Here is a 26,212-nt window from a genome sequence, read left to right as displayed (position 1 = left end):
TACAATGGTATTTTAGCAATCGCTTCACTTTTGAGACTCCGCATCAGGTTTTGTGCTAAATATCCTTCGTGAGAACCGATTTGCTCTCTGTTTTTGGTTTGTTAGTGAAAAGGCTATGAGACAAGGAATACAGCGTCACCTACTGCTTTCACAAACGGATCATACCAGTTGTACTTCAGTAGCCTGTTCAACCTGTAGCGCAATAGAAGGTTCATCTACCACACGGTAATTTCAGCTTCACGGGAAGACAACCACTGCCAGGTAAATGACTTTGTGATATTTACCAAAAGCACTTGCAATTTGAGCTTCTATTCCGCATTAGTTTTCCGATAACATGCTTGCTGTGTCATTCTTGTGTTGACAGTGTATAATCTGAAAAAAAAAATCTCTAATGTAGTTTTGGCTGTATGGTATTAGAAGAAACCGCGTCCTGGTGACAGTTCAGTGCTGTGAGCTAACAACTTAAATAAGTGTTACTTTTAGGACATCTTGTAACGTTTAGAATAGTTTCTATGCATTCGGCATAGTTCAGATAAAATGATTTGAATGCCATCAAGTTGCATGACAGTTTACATTTTAAAGAATTTGCGGCACTCGTCTAAAAATGTGTCGCTTCCAATCTACATGGGTGCGAAAACATGCAGTTTGATCGACATTAAAAGGGATGTCGTAGGACAGTGTTTGGCCACTCTTTTACAACTATTCACAGCGCAAAACTGAAAGTCACGACGGGTGGATGCAGTGGTAAAGTTGGTTTTATTACGGATGTTCACACTTATAACAGCAGTAGCTCTTAAACATGTTTAAATGAAATCATTCGTGGTTAGTGTACGCTAGATACGGTATCATAACCATTTTTATCTTTTCAAAATGCTACTGCTACGTGCAGTAAATCCTGGAATACCAAACCATCGCTTATTCTGAAGATCGTGGAGCTATGTTGCTTCTTAATAACGTGGTGGCAATGTGTCACGTTCTGAAAACAAGACTGCATTACCCAATCAAACAGGTGGTCTAAATGACAGCCTGAGTTGTGAAACATGATTGTACATGTAGCCTCCTGGACGAGTACGTAAGCCACCCTCCTGCCTGCATGGAGCACCTCAAAAAACCCACCGCACACAGGTGGCTGTTACCCATCCTATATCTCTATAACGTGATAAATGAGATACTGTGATTGAAGTATCCTACATTGAGTACACTTGTCCACGTACATGGACTGCCACTGACGAAAAGCTCTTAAAATAGTCAGGAGAGAGAACTGGACCTAGATGTACCTTGTTGTAGGGTGGACGAGAAGCATTCCTGTAATTCAACTTTTCGTTACAAATGAAGAGCTAGTTATATGTTTGGCCGTGACTTGCTGGAACTGACGAAGCGTTGGTGCCACACGAATGTGCGGGCGTGAACTATACTTTGCCCCCAGCCAGATCAGCGTTTTGAGGGAGCTGTGATGCATAGCTGCCCATGTCCTCGATCCGTTCGCTAGGCTGCTGACACAATTTTCTGTTTATTTACCTGTTGCGAGACTAGCCTTGCTTATCACCCGACATGGGCCACAGCTGATTCCGTCTCTTGTAGGCATTCTTTGAAAGAAGTGCGCTTGGAAATGGCTTCGCATGCCGCCTCTCTTTCTGTTAGGTCGCAGCTGACATGCATTGATATGCATTAGATGAGGCGAGGTGGAAAATTCAGAGGTGCCTCGACTTTATCGGCTGTGTTTCATCGCAGTACTTTCCAACGCACTCTGCGCTGTGCAGCTGCCACAACTGTCACCTGGTCGATTTTACTACCCAGAATGACGCATGTAGGCGAGTTAGTCTTTACGCCTGAGAGTTTTGATTAAATTGCGCGTGTCAACATCGTATAACGTCTGTATAAAGTTAGGAACTTCCAACATTCTGTTTTAAGACTGCGCGTAGTCTGGAGATGAATGGCAGTGACGTTTGTGCATTAATAATGCGGAGTTTTCGACAACCGTGCTCTGAAACCTCACCGAAGTTGAGTAGAAAACTTCTAAAAAGTAGCATTTACACGTCTGCTGTAGCGCGTCCATCCTGTTTAACTCACTAAGTAGTAAACGATGTATTTGGATTTTATGTATTAATGTCTTCCATAAAACTGCCCCAAACGTTTTTTTTGAAACGGCACAAAGTACGTTATTATGGTACAATAAAGAGACCCGTTGGATATTGTTTGATGCGATAACGAGAAAAATAAGGAAGTGTTGAGTCTTCAGAGAGATTCATCTCCTCTCATTTAGGGTGAGGCACGACTCTTGACTCTAATCCTGTGAGAGATGCACTCTGTGAGTGTTGCAGCCTCACATCCTAGTCACACTGTGAAAATCAGCCCTGCATCTCCCACAAACAGCCACTCCTCGCCAAGCAAAAGCTCTCACACTGTCAGTTAATGTGAGGTGAGTGAGAATGAGTGAATACATTCCCAGATACCAATCCAAGATACCGTACACCTTTTATCAAACAGTGGCAGAGTTAATAAATGAAACTTTGAAGAAACTGATGCAGAATCATTCCCTAATGGTATCCTATCCATGGAGTCTCATTATTTGGCTCTGGTGCAGCTCTGTTGGTTTGGCTATAAGAAAAGAAGCCCATCCAGTCCCCACGGGGGAGAGGTTTTCAGAGTACATGATGTACAGAACTGGAAGAAATTATGCTGACTGAGTAATGCACTGAAGCATATAGAGTACTGTCAAACCCAAAGTAAAATTAGGGCTCGACACATACCTTAATTCGTGTGTTAATTTAAATGTGTGATGAAGCAGTGATTGATGACAATGGTCCTAAGGTTAGATGGGGCCAAAAGCTAGATCTGAATAGGAGTTGCGGACTTTAGCATGTTCACTTTAATTGTGGCTGTCTGCATGTTGGGAGTGCTCTCGCAGTATACTGAGAGTCAATGTCTCTCCTGAGAAGAGTGATTTGTTAGGTCAGGGGTGGATCCCATCATCCCCCTGCAGTTGCATGGAGTCCCATGGAGACCTCTCTCAGTCACTGGTGTGAATTAGGAACACACCAAGTCTGGCTTTATGTCATTCGTTTAAAGATACGTTTATAGTAGAGGCCAGAAAAGTGGCTGAGAAATTAGTGGCAGATTTGTCTTTCAGAGTTATGATAATGTGTAGGCCTATGCATAAGAAGTTCAGAACATGATTTTAAATTCTAAGTAAAAATGTGTAAGCACACACACGTACATACACAGACCTCAGGTGAACTGCAGATTATCTGAATGCTTGTGTAGGTGTGTGTCTCCTTATCTTATCATTCATCTTGTACTCCCAGTGATGCTAGTTGCTAGTTTAACTACTCGCAGTAAGTGCGTATCAGTTGCCATCCCTCCAGAATAACTTGATCTACAGTAGACAGTATGACAAAGTGGGAATCCTGTTTTGGAAGCCAGTAATATGTTTACCTTAAGTCTGCCCCGTCAACTGAATTTTGCTTTGTTTCACTTGTTGCTTGATTTTTTTTAATTTCCAAAATCAATTCATCAAATTTGCGAAACGTCTCTTCGGAGCTTTTAAAGTGCCTCCTGTAGATGTTTAATTAGCATTCTCTCATTATTTGCGGTTTCACAAACAGCACAGCAGTTCTGTGCTGTGTAGGTGGTTTTAATTGCAGGTGGTTCAGTGCTTGGGTGATTCCAAAGGCATTGTTTTTGCTCCGTTATAAGCCTTGTTAAGTCTTCTTTGATGTCAAGCTAATTTTTATATATATATAAGGAGGGAGGGAGAGAGGATGCTGTCATTGAGAACCTTCTTAACAAACTATCCCAAAACTCTGTGGAATTGTAGTTTCAGTACAGCTCAACCATAATGTGTAGGTAGTCTGGACTGCATTTTTTTTCCTTTTGTTTACCGTGAGTGAAGTATCTGCCCATGACTGATTATGGTTATGTGCTATGTCCTCTCTGAGTCAGATTCATGGAAGTCAAGACATATTTCAGAAGACAACTGCCTAGAAAAGCCTAACCTTGGTCTAATACACTGTATAGCCATCAAGTGTTTTTTTTTTTGTTTGTTTGTTTGTTCATTTTGAATGCATGAATCTGGGTGTAACATAATTCTGAACTCCCAAAGGTTGTTGAAACCAACTGTTGAAAAATGAGGGGGGGGGTGTGTGTGTGCGCACAACCTACATATGTTCAGGGTTTGTTAGTGTGTGGCGTGTGTGTGTGTGTGTGTGTGTGTGCATACAGGCTTTGAGCTGTGATCAGACATGTCCTTGCTGTAATATGACACGTGTTCCAGGCCTGGGTGACTGAAGTTTACACAGTCAGGGATGAGCCTCTCTATATTTAGTACGGAGGAGTGCAAGCCTGGCTAGGACAGTCACTCTGCTGCTGGGGCATTTGCTGAGAACACAAGGGCTCACAGTCACTCTTTAATAAAAAAACAAAGGCCATCACAGCTGGTAAGCTGGTTGAACTGCAAGTTTTATGGTTTTTCTCTCAGTGCCGTATGTCGTCACGGTGTCTGTCTGTCCGTCTGTCTGTCAGATCAGCAGAGATTGTGGTGTGTAAGCCAGCAGGGGAGACACGGTTTACTGGGTGAAGGGTTGTGTGACTGCCCTTACTGCTGCCCAAAGCTATCGCAGCGATTGCCTCTTTCTTATTTGCGTGCGTGTGTGTGTGTGTGTGTGTGTGTGTGTGTGTGTGTGAGAGGGGGTAATCTGTGCATTCAGTTTTGCACGTGTTTGGAAACTAGATTTCACTCCTGTGTGGTTTTCCTTCTCAGGACTTTTATGAATACCGGTAAGCAACAGAAGCCAGTGCTCACAGGCCAGCGGTTTAAGACCAGGAAAAGGGGTAAGTACCGCTCTCCTTTTTGACTTAATCAGTTTCCATGTCAAGTCACAGGTCAACAGCGCTCAGTTAAAATGCTCATATCTATGGAGCATCTGTACTTCATCTCCAACGTTTGACATCGGTTGTAACATAAGTATTAGAACATGTCACGCCTTATCTACTGACTGCAGATCTGCATCCTCAGTATATTTGTACAACATAAGCTTTTTTTTGGTGGATCTAGCTTCACTGAATTTTGAAGACCCGGGTTCATGAAGGGGATTTGAATTGGATGTCAGTTTCCAGCATGCGCCTCTCCTCCGCCGTGCAGGAACGCGCATATGCTGCGGACACTCACTCAACTTTTTGGATCCCGGTGGCAGCTCTCTACTTTCCATTAATAGACTGTTTGTGTGTCCACTGGCCTTCTCTGGCTCTTACACAAGTCTGGAGCCTTACGCAGGCCTCCTGCCATGATAGTGAGAGTGTCATGGCTCTAAAAGGGCCTGAGTGAGGTGCTGGAGAGCGTAAACAGGACTGCGCTTCAGGCCCACAGACTGTAAACCCACAGGCTCGCTCTCTATCTCTATCTTGGGCACTTTTAAACGCCTCAGATTTTGGAGATGCGTTCTTGATGCATGGAGCTGTCTCAAATCTTTCAAAAAAAGAAACAAAAAATGTCGGACAGAGGTTTGAATGGCACGCTTAGTCAAAAAAAACATAGCGAGCGGCTGTTGAAATGTCACTCGTGAATGCGCGACTCTGTGAGGGTGTTTCTCTTGTCAGAATATTTGCTTCACACTTCGCTAGTTTACTCGGAAGGGTAATCTAAGATGTGTAGTCTCGTGAGAAGGAAGCGAAGTACACGCTCACCCCCCCCACACCCACCACCCCCCCACACGCACACACACACACACACACTCACACCGTTTCTTTCCTTCCTCTTTCATTTCTCTCATTTTCCTGAATCATAATCGGAGAGCTGTTAGAAGAAAGAGCTCATTTTCTCAAAACAAGCTCAATGGTAAATGTCTCATTAAGTGTTTCGGGTCAAAGTTCATACAGACTCTTGGGTGCCCTTACTGTAGAAAGACATCCATAGTTGTATAAATTGGATAAGATAGTAGGATGAGTTTCTTCTGAAAGTGCAAACCTTTTAGCTTGGACTAAATCTAAGTGGATGGTCATATGATGATTAAAAATTGTGTTAGATCTATGACATTTAATTTTAAGTTAGTGCTCTGAGTTACAGAAAAGCTTTGGAAATCCTTAAATTATATTTGAAAGTTTTTTTTTAAAAAACCACCTTGAAAACAGAGAGATGAACACTGAGCCATCTAGTTCATTTTGTGTATAAAGTGATGGAACTGAATTGAACCTCAGAGGAGGTCATTGAAATGTCTCAAATGTCCATCTTGTAGATGAAAAGGAGAAGTTTGAGCCCACAGTTTTCCGAGACACGATCGTTCAAGGCCTCAACGAAGCGGGTGGTGATCTCGATGCTGTAGCCAAGTTCCTGGATGTCACCGGATCAAGACTTGACTACCGTCGCTATGCCGACACCTTGTTTGACATCCTCATCGCAGGGAGCATGCTCGGTAAGAAAAAAAGAAAGGGGAAAAAACTCAGTATCACTTATAATGTTTCTCCCCTTCTTTAAAGGCCCCACTGTACTTTTCCAAGAATTTTCTTATCATTCATTTTTTGTTTTTGTTGCTTGATATGAAATGGCTCTAGATATCAGGTAAAGTTTGAATTTGTTGATGTCGTTCATCTGCGGTTTTCTTAGAAAGGTAAGTGTTGTGAACGCAACGGAGCGAGACGGGATTTAACCAGTTATGTCATCCGCGCTCCTTTATCCGTGTATAAGCTTTCGAGTGTGGGCTGACAGTTCTCGGATGTCTGAATTTAACTGCCTTTCAGTGTTTAAGATACGTGCTGGAGCAACGGTTGCCTTTTTCACCAGTGTTCACCCTGCCCTCAGAAAATAACAAGAGGGTGCGAGTGCTTTGCCCAGTACCGCTTGTCGCTTCGTGCCTGGATCTCGTAACATCTCTGGAAGTCTCTGGCCAGTGCCTGCATTCAGCCAAGCCCAGTGTTGTGTTACTCACACAGGCAAGGACAAAGTGATCACCGCTGGCTTTGCAGGATTAACCGAGTAATTCCTCATAATCAAAGAGATCCTCTGTGCTTGTTGCCCAGTATGAACGGGTCATCAGTCACTCTTCACAGACAATCCTGCCATTTCACATCTAGCAGACGCCCCTTGCTTACTGTCCTAATGCCCAAAAATTGGGACCCGTGCAACTGATTCAGTAAAAACAAACCAAAAAAATAGGCTCACAAAAGCTTTGTAGACTCGTATAAGGATTTTGATGTGAATGTTTTAGCCCTTTTACCTGTTGCCAAGAGACAAACAGCTCACCCATTGTCCACTGTTTTGCATTACCCATAACAATCAATATGGCTCCTGAGAGTGGACACAAGCCTGTAACCATTGTTGCAATGTATTCTTCTGTCAAAACAACCAGTGATTACATTATATACTTTCAGGATTAAGAGGTATTGGATTTAACAGAAGCCCTAATTGGTAGATTAAAGTTGAATAACTGGCCTCATTTGACCTGCAGATATGGGCCAATAGGTTTTCCTTCTGACGAGACTGCGTCTGTCTAATGCAGAAGTTTAGACGTGTCAACCCCCCCCCCCCCCCCCCCCCCCCCCCAGTACACACGTTCTAACACAATCATGCCCTGCTCTCACTTTTAATCTGTCTAGAATTATTTCACTTTCAGCTATCAGCGTGGCTGTCTCCGGGACAGAGTTGCCTCAACCCAGTTCCAGCTAAAAGGTTTACTCTGCCTCTAAATAAAGACTGTGGAGCTGAGCTCTAATCAGAGCCAGCACACGAGAGGGCAGCTCAGCTGAGCCAGTCAATCAACAATCAGCCAAGCCATGCAGACTAGCTAATACTCTCACTGTGTGTGTGTGTGTGTGTGTGTGTGTGTGTGTGTGTGTGTGTGTGTGTGTGTGTGTGTGTGTGTGTGTGTGTGTGTGTGTGTGTGTGTGTGTGTGCGTGTGAGTGTGTGTGCGCGTGTGCGTTTCGCTCATAAACCTGCACATTAAGTTTTTTATTATCAACTATTATTTTCTGTAAAACAAGGCACCTGCAGTTTTTACCATCAGAATTTACTGTGCCCAATATCATTGTACAGGCCAAAGCAAACATAGTTCAGCCTGTAATGGCATTAGGCTGCACATGCTGTTATGTTATTTTGCTTCCATGAAAATGTATGGAAAGCGTATCTGTTTCGAGCTTACTACTGTGCGTATTGTAATAGCACAGCGATGGGACAGAAAATGTCTTGGAGACCATTATTCATGTCTGTCCGTGTGGTGTCTTGGCTTGTCCATTTAGGATATGGGTGATGTGGTAATGTAGTGTAATCCTGTTAGGAAATAATGAGTGTCCACTGAGCAGTGACAGACGTAGGGCACAACTGTGTCTATGGCCAATTAGAGCTCCACTACTTCCCCAGCCAAGTTCAGCCATTTCTATTCAAGGCACTCAGAAAATATGCATTTTCTCAATTACTGTCTTATGGGATCAGTTCATAGTTCGTATAGGCCCACTAATGAGCTCTTCCCTGTCATTAAAGAGGAAGCTGTCCGTTTTTAGAGCTTACAGTCGAACTCAATTTTCTGTTTATGGGGTCATTTCGATTTTTCTTTTTTAAATCAGACACTGAGGGTTTTGAAATTTTGTATTTCTCTCCAGCACTCCCACGACAATCTGAAACATATTCAAAACAGAATTCATGTACTGTGACATTTAATGGTGATGGCTGTGTCAACTTTGAATTTCCAAATAAACAATGTCTTTAATGTCAACTAGGTAAGACCCTGTGGAGACCAGTAAAGGGTAAATTAATCTTCTTGATACTGTTTTTCTTCACACAGGAATTAATGAAGCAAAATCCTTTCCTCTGGGCCTTTAAGACATTGCATAAAGCTAGTTTTCCTGTTCATTGCTTAAAAGCCATGTTTAATTAATCTGGTTATAATATAGTTGCTGGATTTCAAAATGTAAACAACAACAAAAAGAAATTAATATTGATCTACTAAAAGACATAGGAGACAGTTTGTCAACATTTTGCATACAGGAGGATAATTTTCAAAACTGGTTCATAGGTAAATGGTGGACTTCTGTTTTACCTTTTGTGAATGGTATGTGGAAGAATTGAACTCTGGTCTGCTTTTTCGGTTGATGTACAGGTTAGACTGTATAGTATGTGTTCTGAAACATTCTTGTTATTCAGCTGAAATCCCGGTTTTTTTGGTTGGTTTTTTTTTTCCCTCACCTACAAATGCACCATTGCGATTATTCGGTTTTGTGACCCTTTGGCGATTTTTTTTTTTTTTTGTTGTTGTTGTTGTTGTTGTTGTTGTTACACCAAGCATGACCAAGCTGTAACTTTTCCTCTGCTAAAGTGAACAATGGTGAACCTGTGCTGCTGGTGACAGAATGTGTAGAATAAGGCTTCGATTTTGTCTCGTTTGTACCTCTCAGCTCCCGGGGGAACACGCATTGACGACGGGGACAAGACCAAGGTGACGGAGCACTGTGTGTTCACTGCGGAGGAGAACCACACCGCTGTTTGCAGCTATGCTCAGGTGTGACACCCTAGCACATCACTGCTTTCAGACTCTTTTTTTTTTTTTTTTGGTCACTGTAAAACATAAGCTGTTACTCAGAAACAGCTGTTCTCACAGTTGATCTGTGAGAAGAAAATCTTGTAACTTCTGTTTTTAGGCTCAAAATGTTAGAGGCAAGTAACCTGCTCTGTAAAGTCTTTTAGTGGATGAAAGAAAGGTAATGTCAGGTGGGGGAAGACCTAGTTGATAAATGGTGTTAGATCTGCTCGTGCCCCAAATCCTCTGGACAGAGCAAGTGTGTGTGTGTGTGTGTGTGTGTGTGTGTGTGTGTGTGTGTGTGTGTGAGAGCCTTACCCTGTCATTTTAAAATAATCCCTGGATTACAGTGTCTCTTCATCACTCAAGCTGTCTGTCCTTATGAAAAAGAAGTATGTCATCAGGTTAGCAGAGCGTATCACTCCGTTTGCTTGTTCCCAAAGTCTGAGCTATGTTTGCAGTTCAACGACAGAAGGGTTTAATTTAAAAAAGTTTCCGCTTGCCAGTATTTTTTTTTTTATTCCATTACTTTCTGTTTGGATGCAGGTTTTCAATAAACTTATCAGGAGATACAAATATTTGGAGAAGGCCTTTGAAGAGGAAATCAAAAAGGTAGCTGTGCTCCCCTCTTGTTTCCACTAGTGCAGCAAACTCTTCTGAAAAGGATGTACTCCATATGTCTCTCTCATTAGCATATGCAAATAATACCACTGCAGATGATCAAAGATACCTGTCCAAATGTTATTTTTCAAGTTTAATCAAATACTCACCCAGATCCATTCTGCATCATCATTCTTTATTTGACATGATTAGAACATCTGTTCTGTTATGGGATCGTATGCATATGACACAGATTAACAGCAAAAAAAAAAATGTAAAAATCCAGATGGTTCTTTTCCAGTCTGAAGAGCGTTCATGTGGAGATCTTACTTTTCTTCTCTTTTTTTTTTTTTTTTTTTGTACCCCTCAGTACCCATTTTCAGATATGTTTAGTTGATGTAACCCCCCTCCCCCCCCTTTCCTGTGAACTGTCTGTTCTATTGTTACAAATGAATTGTCTTTAGATAGAGACAGACAAACGAGAGGCCAGATTAGAACACGGCTTTGAAGATACTGCATTTGCATGACTGCGTTCCATCTCTTCCTGTGTAGCTGTTACTCTTCCTGAAGGCCTTCACTGAGTCAGAGCAAATCAAACTGGCCATGCTGACAGGGATTCTGCTGGCCACCTGCACCCTGCCACCGTCCATTCTCACCAGCCTCTTCAGCGACAATGTCGTCAAGGAAGGTCCGTTTCAGTCTGTATTTCGCTGGCCTGTGTTCATGATTTCGTGTTTACTTGCCGAACCACGTTGACGCTAAAGGCGGCGTTTGTTTTGACTTTTGTCCATGTACTGATATTGCACAGGCATATCAGCCTCCTTCGCTGTGAAGATGTTCAAAGCGTGGATGGCTGAGAAAGATGCCAATGCGGTCACCTCTGCTCTTAGAAAAGCCAACCTGGATAAGAAACTCCTGGTATGCTCTGTTTGGATTTTTTTTTTGATAAGAGGACATGTTTACCTAAACCTTTTCAAAACCTCAACGCACACTGCACGCTGCAGTTTATTGCCTTCCCTCTAAAAATAGCTGCATTATGTTCAGAAACAATCACACAAAAATATAATTCATGTAGAGGCCAGGAGTCCTGCCAAATCAAGGTATGGAAAAGTTCACGAAAGTTCATTTGTCCTTTTAAAAAAACCCTGTGACACAGTTTCCATCACAATGTTCTTTCACTTTTAGAGGTTTGGCAAAACCAGCAGTTTTTTTGAGATTTAGATCTGTTGTCTTCCGTTTCTAATTAATCCATTGGAGTAATCTGTTCAAATTTCAGGAGCTCTTCCCTGCCAACAAACAGAATGTGGAACACTTCTCCAAGTACTTTAACGAGGCAGGCCTGAAGGAGCTGTCTGACTTCCTGCGTGTGCAGCAGTCTCTGGGAACTCGAAAAGAACTCCAGAAAGAACTACAAGAACGTTTATCCCAGGACTGTCCCATTAGAGAGGTATACATACATACACACACACACACACACACACACACACACACTGCATAAAGGACCTGTGCAACCAGCCTTTGAGAATCTCAGTAGTCCCCTGTTATTGGTCCACATAAAAACACACACAAATACTCAAACAAGATACAGTAGTATTTGTCCTGTATACTTTCAGCAGAAACTTTCAATAATTTCAAAATAAACTGTAAAGTAGAGATCGGCAAAAGCAATATCTCTTATCTGAGCACTACATTGAAATGAGTCAGCGTTGGAAGAGTACATAGAGATTGCATATCTCAGATGTTTTATATGAAGAATATGAATAGGCTTTTGTATGTTAATGTAACATGAGGACAGATATTTTCCTATCCAGAATCTAGACCGTGTATAAGCAGTTGAAGGCTGCTGATTCACTCAGGCTGTGTTCATGTTTAGATTGTGGTGTATGTAAAAGAGGAGATGAAAAGGAACGGGCTGCAGGAGCAGGCTGTCATTGGTTTGCTGTGGACTTGTCTCATGAACGCTGTAGAGTGGAATAAGAAGGAAGAGCTGGTGACTGAACAGGCCCTCAAACATTTGAAGGTAACACCATAATCCTGAGACCTTAAATCTGCCACAGCTTTTTCCACTGGAGCAAACGGTTAAGAATATAACTATATAATATTACTGCTTTGTTCACTCAAAACAGGATGATAAAGTAACAAACTTAACACTCTCAGAAGTACTAAATAGTGGAAAGAGGAGTGTGTGTGTGTGTGTGTGTGTGTGACAGTACAACATGGTTGCCCAAGCAGAATGCAGCACAAGTATTCTCAAAGCAACGGACAGACATTTAAATATATTGCAGATAAGACATGTGATTCAGTAAAACAGTAGATCGGATTGTTCTGTGTTCTATCATACGGTACATCACAGCAGGGTGTTCTGAGAGTTCTAGAACAAACTTGACGATAGACAAATGAACATTTCACTTGATGCTTATGATCAAAACTTTACAAAGGATAACAAACGTATATGGGCTTTTCATGAAAACTTGTCATTCTCTGTGATGAGAAAATATAGTTTTTTACTCTTTGTCACATTTTGGAACCAGATATTATGCCAGATATTATAGGAATTTATCCTCAAAGTATCTTTATCAAAGTATCTTTTCCTGACATAACTGAATCACTGGATAATCTGTATTTTAATAGGTTCATGGTTGAACCACTGATTAAAGCTTTTTGCGTGTGTGAGCAGCTCAGTAGGACTGTTTGTAAAGTGTGGTTGTCTCTTCTCTGTAGCACTATGCCCCCCTGCTGGCTGTGTTCAGTACTCAGGGTCAGTCGGAGTTGGTTCTGCTGCTGAAGATCCAGGAGTACTGCTATGACAATATCCACTTCATGAAGTCCTTCTCCAAGATAGTAGTGCTCTTCTACAAAGGTGCATATATGCATACTGTGTCTTTAAAATGTATCAGTTCCTTTTAAACAATTGATGCAGTTTTTAAAGCATTTGCATTTGTTGTCTGTTTGAGGTTGTTGGATCCTTGGTCGAGTTTCTGCCGTGAGTGACGTGGTGTCTGTTCCTCTGTTTCTTGTCTCCAGCCGACGTCCTTAGCGAGGAAGCCATTCTGAAATGGTATAAGGATGCTCACGCGGCCAAAGGGAAGAGCGTATTCTTGGAGCAGATGAAGAAGTTTGTGGAATGGCTTCAGAATGCAGAAGAAGGTAAGATATGTTGCACCTGTGTGTTATCAGACATGGTAAAACTTTCAGCACGTTGAATCCTCATGGATGTTGTAAAAAAAAAAAAAAAAGATAAATTCAGTAATGTATGCTGCATTGTTCTTTTGTCCTTTAACTGACTCTTCTGACTTGTATTCACTAGGCATCCACCCTGCCAGCAATAGATACAGGACTATTCACACAATTCAGTTTAATACAAATGTTTTATCTGTAGTTCTTTCAACAATGGACATCATCACAAAGCAGCGTTTTGCAGAATACAACTTTACAGAACATCAGGTCTAAGAATGTGGGAGTTGAGTTTAAACACTTTGTTTTCCATTTTCGTTCTACAGAGTCAGAATCAGAAGGTGACGATGACTAGCCATAAGGGTCCTGAGGATCACAGCTGTGCAGTCTACTGTCTGTGGCCTGCCTATTAGTACACTTGTAGTCTCCATGTTTTTTGCGTAGAGTCCAGTGAGAGAAGTCCTAGACATTCAAGCACAACACAGGGAAAATCTGTTGGACCTCCAGGCTCTACGTAAAGAGTGCAGGAGATATCACATAGATAGCCTTTGAATAACACAAACACTTTAATATGGACTTTTTACATATGCTATTCAGGTACAGAGGGAAAGACACTGATGTCTGCATAGATCAACATTTTATCAAAAATCACTTGTGTATGTTGTATGGCATTGCTTTTTCTCTTTTTCTTAATAAAAAGGTGTTTTTATATGTGCTCTTTTGTCTAGATGTTTCTTTTTAGAGTTCTTTTTTTTTTTTAGAGTTGATATTTTATAGCTTTGCACTCTGAATTCCCATTTAATAAAGTCATGTCCCCGTCTACCGTAAGGTCCAAATGTGACGCTGTGTGTCTTCTAATCCTGTTTGTTGGAAAGGAAAGGAAAGTGAATGTCACACAAGGTTGTTTCATTTGGAATGGAAGATGGTTTGGATGGTTTAGTAGTGACTAAGCACTTCAAACGCCTCATCCACTTCATCACATTCCCTCTGTGAATTTGACAAAAGCCACGAAAGAAAGAGGTCTCAGTCAATCTAACAGTCATCACTTTGCTTAGATTTGATCTTTTTTACATTTTGTTCTTGACCAAATTGCCCTCAATGAAAATGTAATTGCTGGTTATATTAAAAACAATGGGAGTTCATAAACATTTAATGTTGGGGGTTTTTGTATTTTGATTTTTTTTTTTTAATTTTATTTTTTATTACATTTATCAGTGTATTTTGGCTCAATGCTCAAGTAATACAATCCATTCCCCCTATTTCATCAGTGTAGGTACAGTTAGGACAAATTCTGCTACATTTGCACAAGTTATGCCAGTTTATTGGGGTAACTTAAGAGGCCATCGAGTATTATCTCTTTACACAGACAGGTCGGAGACCCTGTGACCAAACACACTGGGGCTGGCATGAATTTCAGGCCTTTATTAGAAAGACGTTGTCAGACCTGATCTCCATACTTTAAACTCTGCAGTGGGTAGAGGAGATCAGCCTGAGTCCACAATAATCTATCGGCAATAATGGGCAGGAGCTATGGGATACGGAGCACAGAAGGAAGTGTCTATGTTTCAGAAAGATGCTGAACAAACACGTTTGAGGTAAAGAAGCAGGAGGAAGGAAGTCACACCTACAGGTCTCCCATTAGGCCTACTGCTTTAAACCACGCACTACAGATGATGCATGCACACATACAAGTAATATGATGAGCAGAGAGTCCAATATATATCTAAACCACATCAGACAGATCAAATAAATTTGACTTAGCAAGGGTTATCGTAAACATGTCAACTGAGGTCCTTTTTTTTTGCATTGTGATTAGTTGGATATAATTCTTCAGCCTTCTCTCCACAGTCGACAATCCAGTTGGCTGCGGTAATGCACTTCCAGGCTATAACTTTTGCGATAAAAATCATAGAAGAAGAAAAGAAGAGGAAGTAGAAACGGTTCACGCCTCCCTTTGTTGATTGGTTGCGCGGAGGCTGCTGTTCCTTGCGGAGTTGGCGCGAATGTGCACGGCGTTGATACTAGACAAAGACAGCATCCTGTGTCTCTGAATGTAGTTAGCCATTCTAACTACCGGTGGTTTGCTGATCGCTTCTAGTTTGAGATTCCTACCGACTGAGCTGTCATGGCTGATAAAGAAGGTATGTAGCTCTTACGTGGATCTGTACAACTCGGTGTGAGTTTTTAAGATGAATGAGCAGATGGATTGATAACATGTGTTAGCAAGGTTGGCAAGTTACGTACCGGCTTCTCATGAACATTGTACATAGGCCGTATCCCGCCACAACTAGCTAGCATTGATAACCTGTCACAGTTTTGTATCTTTACGTTCACTGTAGTTGTAAGCTTGTTTTATGGATATGGAACATTACAGTGTCCTTTGATACTCAGTTTTGTTTTCCAGTAACGGGGCAAATGTTTGTTATTTTGCTCCATTGCTATGCTACTTGGCTAACTAGCTAACTATGCTTGAAAGACGTGGGTGTGCTAATGCGTGCTAGCTCTACTACTTATTGCTGTTGTTAATGTGAATTAAATGTCTCTTGATTGCTCTCGATATCTTAGACAATTATAATTTGAAAACTTGTTGTAACCTTGTAGTGCACGTGAGTTGAAATTCATTTCACTGTGAAATCATGTGTATACGTACAGTACCGCCATAACATTCGGTTCGTGTGGTATATGTAGGGGAAAGTTTACAATATCACAAGTTACTATATTGGAGATCGGCAGTTCACACAGGGATTAGCGTTTGTACATGTGTGCTCGTAGTTCATTTGAAGGGCACTGAAATCCAAATGTGCGCATATTTTGCAGCAGCGTTCGATGATGCGGTTGAGGAAAGAGTAATAAACGAAGAGTACAAGATATGGAAGAAGAACACCCCTTTCCTCTACGACCTGGTGATGACCCACGCGCTGGAGTGGCCAAGCCTCACTGCACAGTGGCTGCCAGATGTTACCAGGTAGATACTCTTATTTTTCTCACCGTAGTAATCAGGTCATTTACCTGGTTACCGTTACCTGATTATTCTGTAGGAGCTGCGTGGATGGACTTTGGCAAATTGAACGATTTCCTTAGTCAGGACTTCACAGTTAAAAGTGAATCCATTGGACTGAAGATTGTTTTGGTGTGGTGAGCAAGGCTTAACCCTGGTATAAAAAATCATTGCAAGCCTTTGCATGTTCTGTTTATTTTTTCCCTATTGACTGCTAGTTGGTCTGGCACAGTCAGGTTCTGAGTTACCTTCATTTTGTTTGTGCATTCTTTGGAATCTAATCAAAGCTGCTACCAGCGAGTAGTAACTATGGCCAGTTATACTTTTTGTCAAAGGAGTGCAGTTGGTAATGACTGAATAGAAGAATTTGTGTTGGATCTGTACTTTAATAGATTCATCTTTACATTTTTTTCATTGCACTCCTTTGTAACAGTGCAAAAATGATCAGTGCTCTGAAAGTGGTTTGTTTTTATTCTGTTTTTTTCCCCTTGTTTTTTGTTTGTTTTTTTCTCCAAGTTTATGTACCTACAGACTTTCAAACATCTGCAACATGAAATATGTGTTAAAGTTTTGTTTTGCTTGTCTTTTACTCTTTAGACCCGAGGGGAAGGATTTCAGTGTGCATCGTTTAGTCCTGGGAACACACACTTCAGATGAGCAGAACCATCTCGTAATCGCCAGTGTCCAGCTTCCTAACGACGATGCTCAGTTTGATGCGTCGCACTATGACAGCGAGAAAGGAGGTTAGACACGGTTACTGTGATGTAAGAACTAGTCTATAAAACGACCACAGGCGAACATGCCCACTGACGATTCGTCTTCCTCTCCTGTTTGATTGCAGAGTTTGGAGGTTTTGGCTCAGTGAGTGGCAAAATTGAGATTGAGATTAAGATTAACCACGAAGGAGAGGTGAACAGAGCACGCTACATGCCTCAGAATCCCTGCATCATCGCCACCAAGACCCCCACCAGCGACGTGCTCGTCTTCGACTACACCAAACACCCCTCCAAACCTGGTACGTGCTCTCCTTACATGCTGTTTGTCTAGCTGTAGACCCTAACTCAAGTATTGATCAGAAGTTTACTTGATGCTTTTTTTTCCATTTAAGTTACCATTACTTTCACAGAGTCAGAAAAGTAAAATAGAGAGAAAGTTATTGGAGGCGTATTAGTGGTCATTCTAAGGTCATTCGTGCTTGAACCTTATCTCCTCATGCTTGTCTCTCATAGACCCCTCTGGAGAGTGCACTCCTGACCTGCGTTTGAGGGGCCATCAGAAGGAAGGATATGGTCTGTCCTGGAACCCCAATCTAAGCGGCTGCCTACTCAGTGCCTCCGACGACCACGTAAGACAACACACACATCGCTAAACTTTTATAGACGTTAAGTTTTGTACTCTTGAACTTTGCAATCTTGAAGACTTTCATTAAGCGGTGCCTTTGAGGTGTTGTTTGGTCAGCTTTTCATGAGAACATAGAGAAAGCCTTTCCTTGGTCGTTTTATTATTTCTATACACAGTTTATGTTCATGATTATTCATTGTGTTTGGATGTGTAAATTCCCAAGTCTGTAGTATTGTTAATTAATTACTGTTGTCCTGCCGCAGACCATTTGTCTCTGGGATATCAGTACCGTGCCGAAGGAGGGGAAGGTAGTGGATGCTAAGACCATCTTCACTGGTCACACAGCCGTGGTTGAGGACGTTTCCTGGCATTTGCTGCACGAGTCGCTCTTCGGATCGGTCGCAGACGACCAGAAGCTTATGATGTATGTCTCCTCTCGGTTTTGTAATGCAAATGTTGGTCCGTTTTCTTCAATCGAAACCATTAACTGATAAGCGGAAATGGCTCCAAAACAGCAGTGTATGTTCTGTGACTGATAAGATCCAAATGCAAGGAGTTGTCAGTCATGTGTAGTAAGTTAAGTGTCAGGTCTTCAGTGAGAACTCCACAGAATATAATTTGGACCATAATATTCTAACTCAGAAGATCAATTCAAGTTCTTTCTGACTTTTAATCAAACATTGGTTAACTGTTGAACACCTTTTAGTTTGTGTGTGACTGAAGACCAACATTTGGTTGTTAGTTGAGGCAGTTACTAGTACTAGTCATTTTGTGTGTCTGTTCAGATGTTAAACCCCCAACTGTACAGAATAATAAAGCAGTTGGCTTTTAAGTCCAACTTTAGACTTTTAAATGACTCTGTTTAAATGAGTGTTAGATTGAATCTAACACAGTTCTGATATGAAGTCTGGTCAGCAGCTCTGTCTGGTGTCTATATCTGTGTATCCATGACTATATTAAGACATGTCTTGACACTAATTCCCTGGCGTCCTGTCACGGCTTCTTCCAGCTGGGACACCCGCTCTAACAACACATCCAAGCCCAGTCATGCAGTGGATGCCCATACTGCAGAGGTCAACTGCCTGTCCTTTAACCCCTACAGCGAGTTCATCTTGGCCACGGGATCGGCCGACAAGGTGAAAGCAGCTGTCATGATTAAGCTATGTATTCCAGGGTTAGCCGGTTTACAGAGTAGGCTTAGCTGTTGCTCTCAGATTGAGTCTGGTTTTTATGCTGGCTTTTTTTAAACTGTCATTCTGTTTTCCTCCAAACAGACAGTTGCACTGTGGGACCTGAGGAACCTCAAGTTGAAGCTGCACTCCTTTGAGTCGCATAAAGACGAGATTTTCCAGGTACTCAAACAACGCTCTTTACATTCTGCATGCAAAAGAGTAGAGGAGAATTAAATGGTGAAAACTCTTGCTTTATTGCAATGTTTTGAATGAACCCACAGGTTCAGTGGTCACCTCATAACGAGACAATCCTGGCCTCCAGCGGTACAGACAGACGACTCAATGTTTGGGACCTCAGGTAAATTACCTTTGTCAGTGTCCAGACCAAAAACTTATCATGTCCTTTCTGTAAAACAGTAATTGGTGTCAGTTATTGGGAGCTCTTGATGTGAATTCTCATGAGAGATGTTTGTGTGCAGTAAAATAGGAGAGGAACAGTCACCAGAAGATGCAGAGGACGGACCTCCTGAGCTGCTGGTGAGGATTTAAACAATACTTAAGTTTAACGGACTGCTGAAGTTGGAATGTATAACCTCTACTTTACCGAGGGTTTTTTTTTTTTTTTAAGTGACAGTAATCACCTTGAAGCATACAGGTGGCAGACAAAATAATGGAAACACCCAAAAAGAGAGAGAGAGCACATTTTGTTATTATTAAATGGAGGGAAAAAATGAAACAGAATTTAAATGTTTAATACTGCTGTCAGGTCAGTCCACCTTATGTTAAAGCTATAACTGGCTGTTAAAGCCATCGATGAACTGTTGTTGAAAAACGTCTTAGGCTATGATGAGGAATGATTTCAGATCATTACAGCTAGAGCCCGACCGATATAGGATTTTAAGAGCAGTACCGATTTTGATATTTGAGGATTTAAAAATCTTAATGATACATCAGCCGACTCCCCCCCCGAAACACAACACACAGATTTGCTCTAACTTTTTTGTGTGTAGTTATTTAAGAGTGACATAATGCATTTATGATTACTCTTGTGATTACAGTTATCTGATAAACAGGGCTCTCCTTCATAGGCAAAAATTTATATGATAGTATTTTTTCATTTGTTTTTTGTCGTTGAATAGTTATTTCGTTGCACCTAATCTGGCACAATAACTACTTTCAACGGCAGCATGTTCACATCTAGTTTAACCCTTTACCAGCACTCTTAATTCTATCCAATGCAAGCTATGAGAAACCATTTTTCAACCACTATGTGGCGCCATCTAGAACATGCCATCTTAAAACTATGCAGAAGACTGATACAGTGACCAGAGTAAACCCTGCTGTTGAATGCATGTAATACTACATGACTGTAACAAGGACTTGCGACTTTGGGATTTCAGGCTGCACATTTGAAAGAGGAGCTAGATGCCAAGCCATGTTAGATACTTGTTCAGCTCACGTTTATTTACATGCCCCCTCTGCTTTAATAACTTCCAATGCACTGACTGTAACGACAGACATGCAAGTCGCAGATATATTTAATGTTGCTTCATTTAGACAGAATAAGTTGCACACTATGGTTTAACCACTCATTAGTGTTAGCGGTCTTCCACTGACGAACATGGCATTTGCTAGTTTTGTGGGTAGCTTAACTTGGCAGTGGACAGCGTTATACGCTGCTGTAAGCAATGTTTCCAGAGAATTTTTAGAAGTGGCGAAATGACAGGACCGTTGTTTGTTTACTCGCTAGAACCGCCACACTGTTCCATAAATACACCTACAATCAAGTTTGTCAACAGCTCAGCCTACACCACTCGACTACTGTAACGTAATTTTGATGTTTGATAGACGCACAAACTATGCAACGACAACACTCGTAACATGTTTGAAGGATCCATCTTCCCTCTCACCGTTTCTTTTTTTTAATTGTCGTTTATCGGTCGGGCTCTAATCACAGCACATGCCAAACCATAAGACTGCTCCAGAAGCACAGGATGAGGCTTCTCAAGAGTAGACAGACATTTCTCAGTGTATCTGGTCCAAAGACCGAAGGGCCTCAGAAATGCATCTCTCAGTAAGAAACTCACATTAGCTCAGACTAAAATAATTTGTCAGGAACAGATGATCAGGTCAGGGCTGCCGGTCGGACGCCCCTTTTAATCAAGACTAATGCAAAGCACATGGGTTGGGCAAACAAGCACAAAACCATGACGTCTGCATGGTGTCAGAGAGTAACGTTGTCTGATGAGTCATCTTCCAGCCGTTAAACACGCCAACGGATCTGTGTTTGGATTGAGAAGCCAGGTCGAGCGATCGGGTTCACCCTATGGTGTAAACAGGGTTTCCTTAAGAGGTTCCGGTAAACAAAGAGTAACAAGCCCTCACACTGCGTAATGGATACAGGGGTTGTTTCATGAACGTTGGGATGAAGTCAGACCCTTTCTGTGGCTTCCTGGTCATCAGCCATCGGTCTTTTATGCGCAGTAGATTCATTTAACTCCTTTATTTTACAAGGAGCTTGAGGCTTCTTCCTTTCAAGAACAGACCAGCGTTCCACTGGAAATACTTTTAAACTTACTTTTAACAGAATTCTAGCAAGTGCTGAAACTGTTCCTGAGGACAAAGGCCGGCATAACTCTTAATTTGTAAGAATGTAAACCCATATTGTTTGCTGTCTTATTTTGTCTGTCAACGCTATACCTCATATTAGCGTGATTCAGATAGACAGTGAGGGGCTTTTAGCCTTAACACAAGTCTACTGAATGAACAACGGTTTGTGTAAATGTTTCGGGTTTGTTCCCTAATTCTTTGTTTCTTTTTGCGGCCTCCATTAGTTCATCCACGGTGGTCACACAGCCAAGATCTCAGACTTCTCCTGGAACCCTAATGAGCCATGGGTCATCTGCTCTGTGTCAGAGGATAACATCATGCAGGTTTGGCAGATGGTGAGTATACAGGAAACCCATTCACTTTACCACTAGCTGAACATTATTCGCTCTTTCCCAAATCTGTTGTTTAGTATACATTTTGTACAGACTTTATCAAAGAATACCGAATGTTTTATATTATATAGACACATTTCCTCCCGCCTTTAGACAACAAACATTCTTATAATTCCACTTTTAAAACATTAGTAGAAACCTGCTGTTTGAAGATTAAGGAGAATTAGCTTGATGATCCAGTTTTTCTTTAAAGTATTCCACGCACATTTTAGTGTCTCTTACTCAAGTTTTGGTGGCTTTTAAAATTTCCTCCTCCAAATGAATCCCCCCCCCCCACCACCACTTTTTTTTTTTTCCCCCCAGGCGGAGAACATCTATAACGACGAGGACCCAGAGGGAGCTGCAGACACAGAGGTTCAAGGCTGAGGAACAATCCGGAACTCTGGACCCCTACCACACCCCACCCTTTCTTCATGACCGTGTTTTCCACCCGTGTCTCACGACTCAGAGCTACATGGAACAATATTACCATCAATCACTCACACTCCAGTTGAAGAACTTAAGCAAGCAATGTCCTTCAAAAAATGTAAAAAAAAAAAAAAAAAGTTCACACAGAGATCTCCCTTACATTGACTTTTTACAGTATTGTGCAAAAAAGTGTATTTTTCTAAAAATTCTGATCGTCAGGTAATGTTGAAGTAACACAAAAGTGACTGTTAGCTGAATGGTGGTTGGCTATCTCTGGTATTTATGCTTTGCTTTCAGCTGAATAGAGTGTTTTGTCAAAATACAAAACAAAAGAGGCAAATGGCTATATCTCTTAAGTGGCTTGCAGTAAGCAACATGGGTTAGATGATGAGTTCTGTCGAAGGTCATTTTTTCGAAACACATCAAAGATGTTTCATAGCTCATTTCATTCATGATGAAGTCAGAGGTCCACAGATTGAAAAAAAAAACCTATATATCAAAGCTGAACTCTTTTTAACTTTGTCCTTTTTATTCACAGTAATGTGTAGGTGATGTCTGTTTTTTTTTGTGTGTTTTTAATATTGTGATATCCTTGTGTGGCCCCTCAGTGTCCCTTTTCTCTCTTATGTCCATACAGTTGTACAGTGTGTTCTGAATAAAGATTTTGAAGGTCTTAAATAAACCTTTTCCACTGATACCAGCTCATTGGAGTTGTTGCTTTAGTAATAAATCATGCCCTGTATAGTCAGTATATGAACTGTCCTACACAATGGTATTGACGGAAGCTGTATGGAGGTACGGAGGTACCTGTATCTGTTTAGCCAGCTTTGAAACTTAATGTTTCCACACTTGAGTATACAACAGAGTTCATGGCGAAGTTGTTTTCTTTACCCATGCTGCTAGGGCTTAAACCTGTGCAGCCTTGGCACCCCGTAAAGTGAACATTAACAAATCATTTTACAGGAGAAAATTTATTATATTAAAGTGTGTGTATTCTGGGAAGCTTTTCTCCCCCCACCTAGTCTAATACTGCTTTATCTAAACTCTCCTCTCGTCATCCTGTCAGCTTGTTTGGAAAGTTCCTGCACCATGTCCAAATAAGTCCTCGTACTGTCGTCTCTTTCTTCTTGCTCATTGTTATAAAGTAATCACAAGACTTTAGTCTCAGAGTGTTGTGTATAAAAGGTTTATTCCTCAACTTTCATTAGTCAGACAAGCTCGACTTCAAAAAAGGGTACCAGATGTACCAGTCTGGAGCATCCATCTTATACGCCCAAGTAACTGACTCATTAATCCCTTCCTGTTTTTTTGAGGGATTAAGTGACTGCATGTTTTGTTATATGCAGTTACTGTCTTGACTACTTTTTAATATTTCGATTTCATGCTTCTGTGCCTAGATAATGTATTGGTTGGTAAATGTATTTGTCACATAGAGAGAGTAGGTAAACGACAGTTTTAATACACTACTGAGATCAAACTTGATATGAAGTTTAAACAGCTCAACTGTTCAATTTTTTTCCTCGACAAGCACAGGTTCCTCTTTTTTATGGCCTTCAATGCTCTCTCTGCAGAACAGGGAAAACAATCAAAACCGTGTAAATTTCATTGGAAGGCATTATGGTCTGAAACAGTAACAAATAGTAATTAACACGTTACTGTTAAATGCTGAAAAAAAAAACTGTGTTTGGACAACCCAAACGATTAATACAGTTATAATAATAAAAAATATTGCCTCCTTACAGCAGATATTATTATTAATGACAAATAACTGAGAGATGAACTTTTTAGGTGAAAATGTTTTAGAAGATCAAACACTTGCCTGAGGAAGTGCAGCTCTTTGGTCAGGCTGTCCCTCAGCAACTCCATTTCTTTGGTCTTATTTCTCTGAATTTGAAGTTCAGTCTTAAGTTCTCTGCTGTTCTCCTCCAGAAGGTCCACCCTCTCCTGGAAAAGGCCAGAGTATTCACAAACACCATAAAAATAACAGTTTGTCAATCGATAACGATACCTCCGGGGGGAAAAAAAACACCAAGGGTAAATCTGTAGCTCTACTTTCCTAAAGTTTCTTCAGTAAGTTACTGACAGACAATAGAAATGTATATCTTATACTTCCAAGTCATCAACTGCTTCCAAACCTTGTTTGTTACATTATATTATATTGATCAGTGACTGATGTCTTGAGAGCCAAGCCATAAGGCTTACAGCTAGATTAAAGTGATAAAGTGGACCGACATGATCTTTTATATAATCTTTGTTTCTCTTACCCTAAATTGTCCCACATTCTCCTTCCTCTGTCTCTCCATTAGTTGGATCCTGTCCTCCAGACGGGCCCTTTGGAGCCTAAGCTTCTGTTCCTCTTCTCTCAGGGGTCCCAGACGGGCCTTCAGCTCCTGGCAGAGTTCTTTAGCCTTGCTGAGGGCCTCAGCACTGTTCTCTCGTCTTTTCAGCAGAGCAACAAGCCTTGGTTCATACCATTCCTCCAGCGATTTTATCCCCTCCTGCAGGTACTGCTGAAGATCAGAGGAGGCCCGTCGGCCCTGCGATAAGTACGACCGGGTCCGATGTATGCTCGAAGCTTGGCTGACGCTATCTTGCTCATTGTGCAGGGCTTCCAGGTGATTCTGGTGGTCTGTGTGCAGCTGGGAGATCTCCTTATTCAGTTGCTCAAGCTGAGCCTCCAGTTCTTGCTATTCAAAGAAAGTGTTGCAAGTTAGTATGATTCACTGTGACAGATAATGAAAGAGATAGAGAATATTATTCATCAAAAGAACAACATTATTAAACAGCATTAAGGTGTACTATGCGAAGGGAGCTATAAGGACTCATTAAAAATGACTGTATTTGTTGAGATGAATCAAATTGAATTACTGTAATATTGTAGACTGGTTTGATGAATGGCCATAGCTAAGTCCAGTGAGTTATATTTTACAGTTTTATAAAGAACTGAGAGTTCCTCTCTGTACCTGTGTGACTTTGACCTGTTCCATTTCCTGCTGTTGTGAGGCCAAAGTCACCTGACTCTGCGCACACTCTTTGGCTATGTCATAAAGCCGTCTCTTAGCAAGGCGGGTCTCCTCTTGCAAACTGTCCCTCTCCAGTGTAACTTTGGAGAACAGCGCTTGTGCCTTCCTCAGCTCCTCTCTGAGACCCTGCACCTCCTCCGCCATAGGCTTCTCCAACTCCAGGAGCTCCTGTACCAGTTCGTCCCTCTTCTGCTCCAGTCGGCTCACTTCCTCAATGCAGCCCTCAAACGCTGTCCCCAGCTCTCTAATTACAGCTTCAGACAACTCGATTCCCACCTCTGAAGGAGAGCCCCTGGCCTCGTCTATCGCCATAGAAACCATCATCTCAGCCTCTAACTCTGGCATGCACTCTGTAGTTCCAGACATCTCCATTGAACTTGCAAACTTAGACTCCATTTCTGTTGTGAAAGCTAGTGGCTTTGACTTGGTTTCATGAGTGGCTTCAAAGTTGTCCAGCTGTGTCAACATTTGCTCCAAGAGGTCATTGAATTCAGCATGCATGGCTTCTCTGTATTTGTGAGAATAGTCCATTGTTTCACAGGACTGAAAAGTAGCCTGTATCTCTTCCAGACAATCTTCAAAATGATCTTCTTCTTCTCCTTCCTCAATAAACAGGGGCTGCAGCTTTGCCTCCGGTTCTGTGAGTGACTCATGGCCGTTATGAACATTGACATCAGCTTCCTGGGCCTCCATGACTTAACCGAAAAGATCTGTTATATATATTAATGACAGAATGACTACACAATGTTATTTAGATGTCTGTAACACAAACGTTAATGGAATCTTGGCCCGCTGGTTTTGTTGAGACAAGAACATCGATCTGGAATGACTGGAATGACTGGAATCACTGATTGTAAGTCGCTTTGGCTAAAAGCGTCTGCCAAATAACAAAATTGTAAATTGTAAATTGGAATGACAATTACCTTTCCTTTTTGTTACCATTCACTGGTTTGCGGTGAGATAAAACATTTGTCTTTAAGTGTAAACGTGTTT

At 41.5% G+C, this 26,212-nt stretch overlaps 3 protein-coding genes across 4 annotated transcripts; 2 read left to right on the top strand and 1 right to left on the bottom strand.

Moving 5' to 3' along the window:
• The first annotated feature begins 216 nt into the window (after positions 1–216).
• On the top strand, positions 217–13,990 carry bzw2 (basic leucine zipper and W2 domains 2). Its single transcript, XM_030788949.1, has 12 exons — positions 217–261; positions 4,760–4,830; positions 6,231–6,407; positions 9,380–9,483; positions 10,048–10,113; positions 10,654–10,789; positions 10,910–11,019; positions 11,378–11,548; positions 11,975–12,121; positions 12,823–12,961; positions 13,126–13,248; positions 13,602–13,990. The coding sequence occupies exons 2-12, from the start codon at positions 4,767–4,769 to the stop codon at positions 13,628–13,630; spliced, it is 1,266 nt and encodes a 421-aa protein (XP_030644809.1). The 5' UTR covers positions 217–261; positions 4,760–4,766; the 3' UTR covers positions 13,631–13,990.
• A 1,345-nt stretch (positions 13,991–15,335) lies between these two features.
• rbbp4 (retinoblastoma binding protein 4) lies at positions 15,336–22,299 on the top strand. 2 transcript variants are annotated; one of them, XM_030788878.1, is made up of 12 exons: positions 15,336–15,416; positions 16,093–16,240; positions 16,871–17,016; positions 17,115–17,288; positions 17,503–17,618; positions 17,878–18,038; positions 18,624–18,750; positions 18,889–18,966; positions 19,068–19,144; positions 19,266–19,323; positions 21,621–21,731; positions 22,092–22,299. In XM_030788878.1, exons 1-12 carry the CDS (start codon positions 15,401–15,403, stop codon positions 22,152–22,154), a joined length of 1,275 nt encoding a protein of 424 aa, XP_030644738.1. In that variant the 5' UTR covers positions 15,336–15,400; the 3' UTR covers positions 22,155–22,299. The 2 variants fall into 2 exon arrangements, with proteins under 2 accessions (XP_030644738.1, XP_030644739.1); XM_030788879.1 differs by having other exon boundaries at positions 15,401–15,416; positions 16,096–16,240.
• A 1,404-nt stretch (positions 22,300–23,703) lies between these two features.
• On the bottom strand, positions 23,704–25,912 carry sync (syncoilin, intermediate filament protein). Its single transcript, XM_030788482.1, has 4 exons — positions 25,160–25,912; positions 24,461–24,883; positions 24,012–24,140; positions 23,704–23,757 (listed from the first exon to the last, which is right to left on the bottom strand). The coding sequence occupies exons 1-4, from the start codon at positions 25,910–25,912 to the stop codon at positions 23,704–23,706; spliced, it is 1,359 nt and encodes a 452-aa protein (XP_030644342.1).
• Positions 25,913–26,212: the final 300 nt, after the last annotated feature.

This window comes from Chanos chanos, chromosome 12, assembly GCF_902362185.1.
Source record: "Chanos chanos chromosome 12, fChaCha1.1, whole genome shotgun sequence".
NCBI classification, from domain to species: Eukaryota; Metazoa; Chordata; class Actinopteri; order Gonorynchiformes; family Chanidae; genus Chanos; species Chanos chanos.
The sequence above is the reverse complement of the archived record's forward strand: the minus strand, read 5'-3'. Positions and strand labels throughout refer to the sequence as shown.

Bases quoted from the DNA above. Each gene is read 5' to 3' on its own strand.
- rbbp4 (XM_030788878.1), top strand. The intron at 16,241-16,870 runs GTAGATACTCTT...TTTACTCTTTAG, and splicing joins TGGCTGCCAGATGTTACCAG to ACCCGAGGGGAAGGATTTCA. The intron at 18,967-19,067 runs GTACTCAAACAA...ATGAACCCACAG, and splicing joins ATAAAGACGAGATTTTCCAG to GTTCAGTGGTCACCTCATAA.
- sync (XM_030788482.1), bottom strand. From the start codon at position 25,912: ATGGAGGCCCAGGAAGCTGATGTCAATGTTCATAACGGCCATGAGTCA. The intron at 24,884-25,159 runs GTACAGAGAGGA...TTCTTTGAATAG, and splicing joins AACAGGTCAAAGTCACACAG to CAAGAACTGGAGGCTCAGCT. The intron at 24,141-24,460 runs GTAAGAGAAACA...GGCCTTTTCCAG, and splicing joins AGAATGTGGGACAATTTAGG to GAGAGGGTGGACCTTCTGGA.
- bzw2 (XM_030788949.1), top strand. From the start codon at position 4,767: ATGAATACCGGTAAGCAACAGAAGCCAGTGCTCACAGGCCAGCGGTTT. The intron at 10,790-10,909 runs GTCCGTTTCAGT...GATATTGCACAG, and splicing joins CGACAATGTCGTCAAGGAAG to GCATATCAGCCTCCTTCGCT. The intron at 11,549-11,974 runs GTATACATACAT...GTTCATGTTTAG, and splicing joins AGGACTGTCCCATTAGAGAG to ATTGTGGTGTATGTAAAAGA.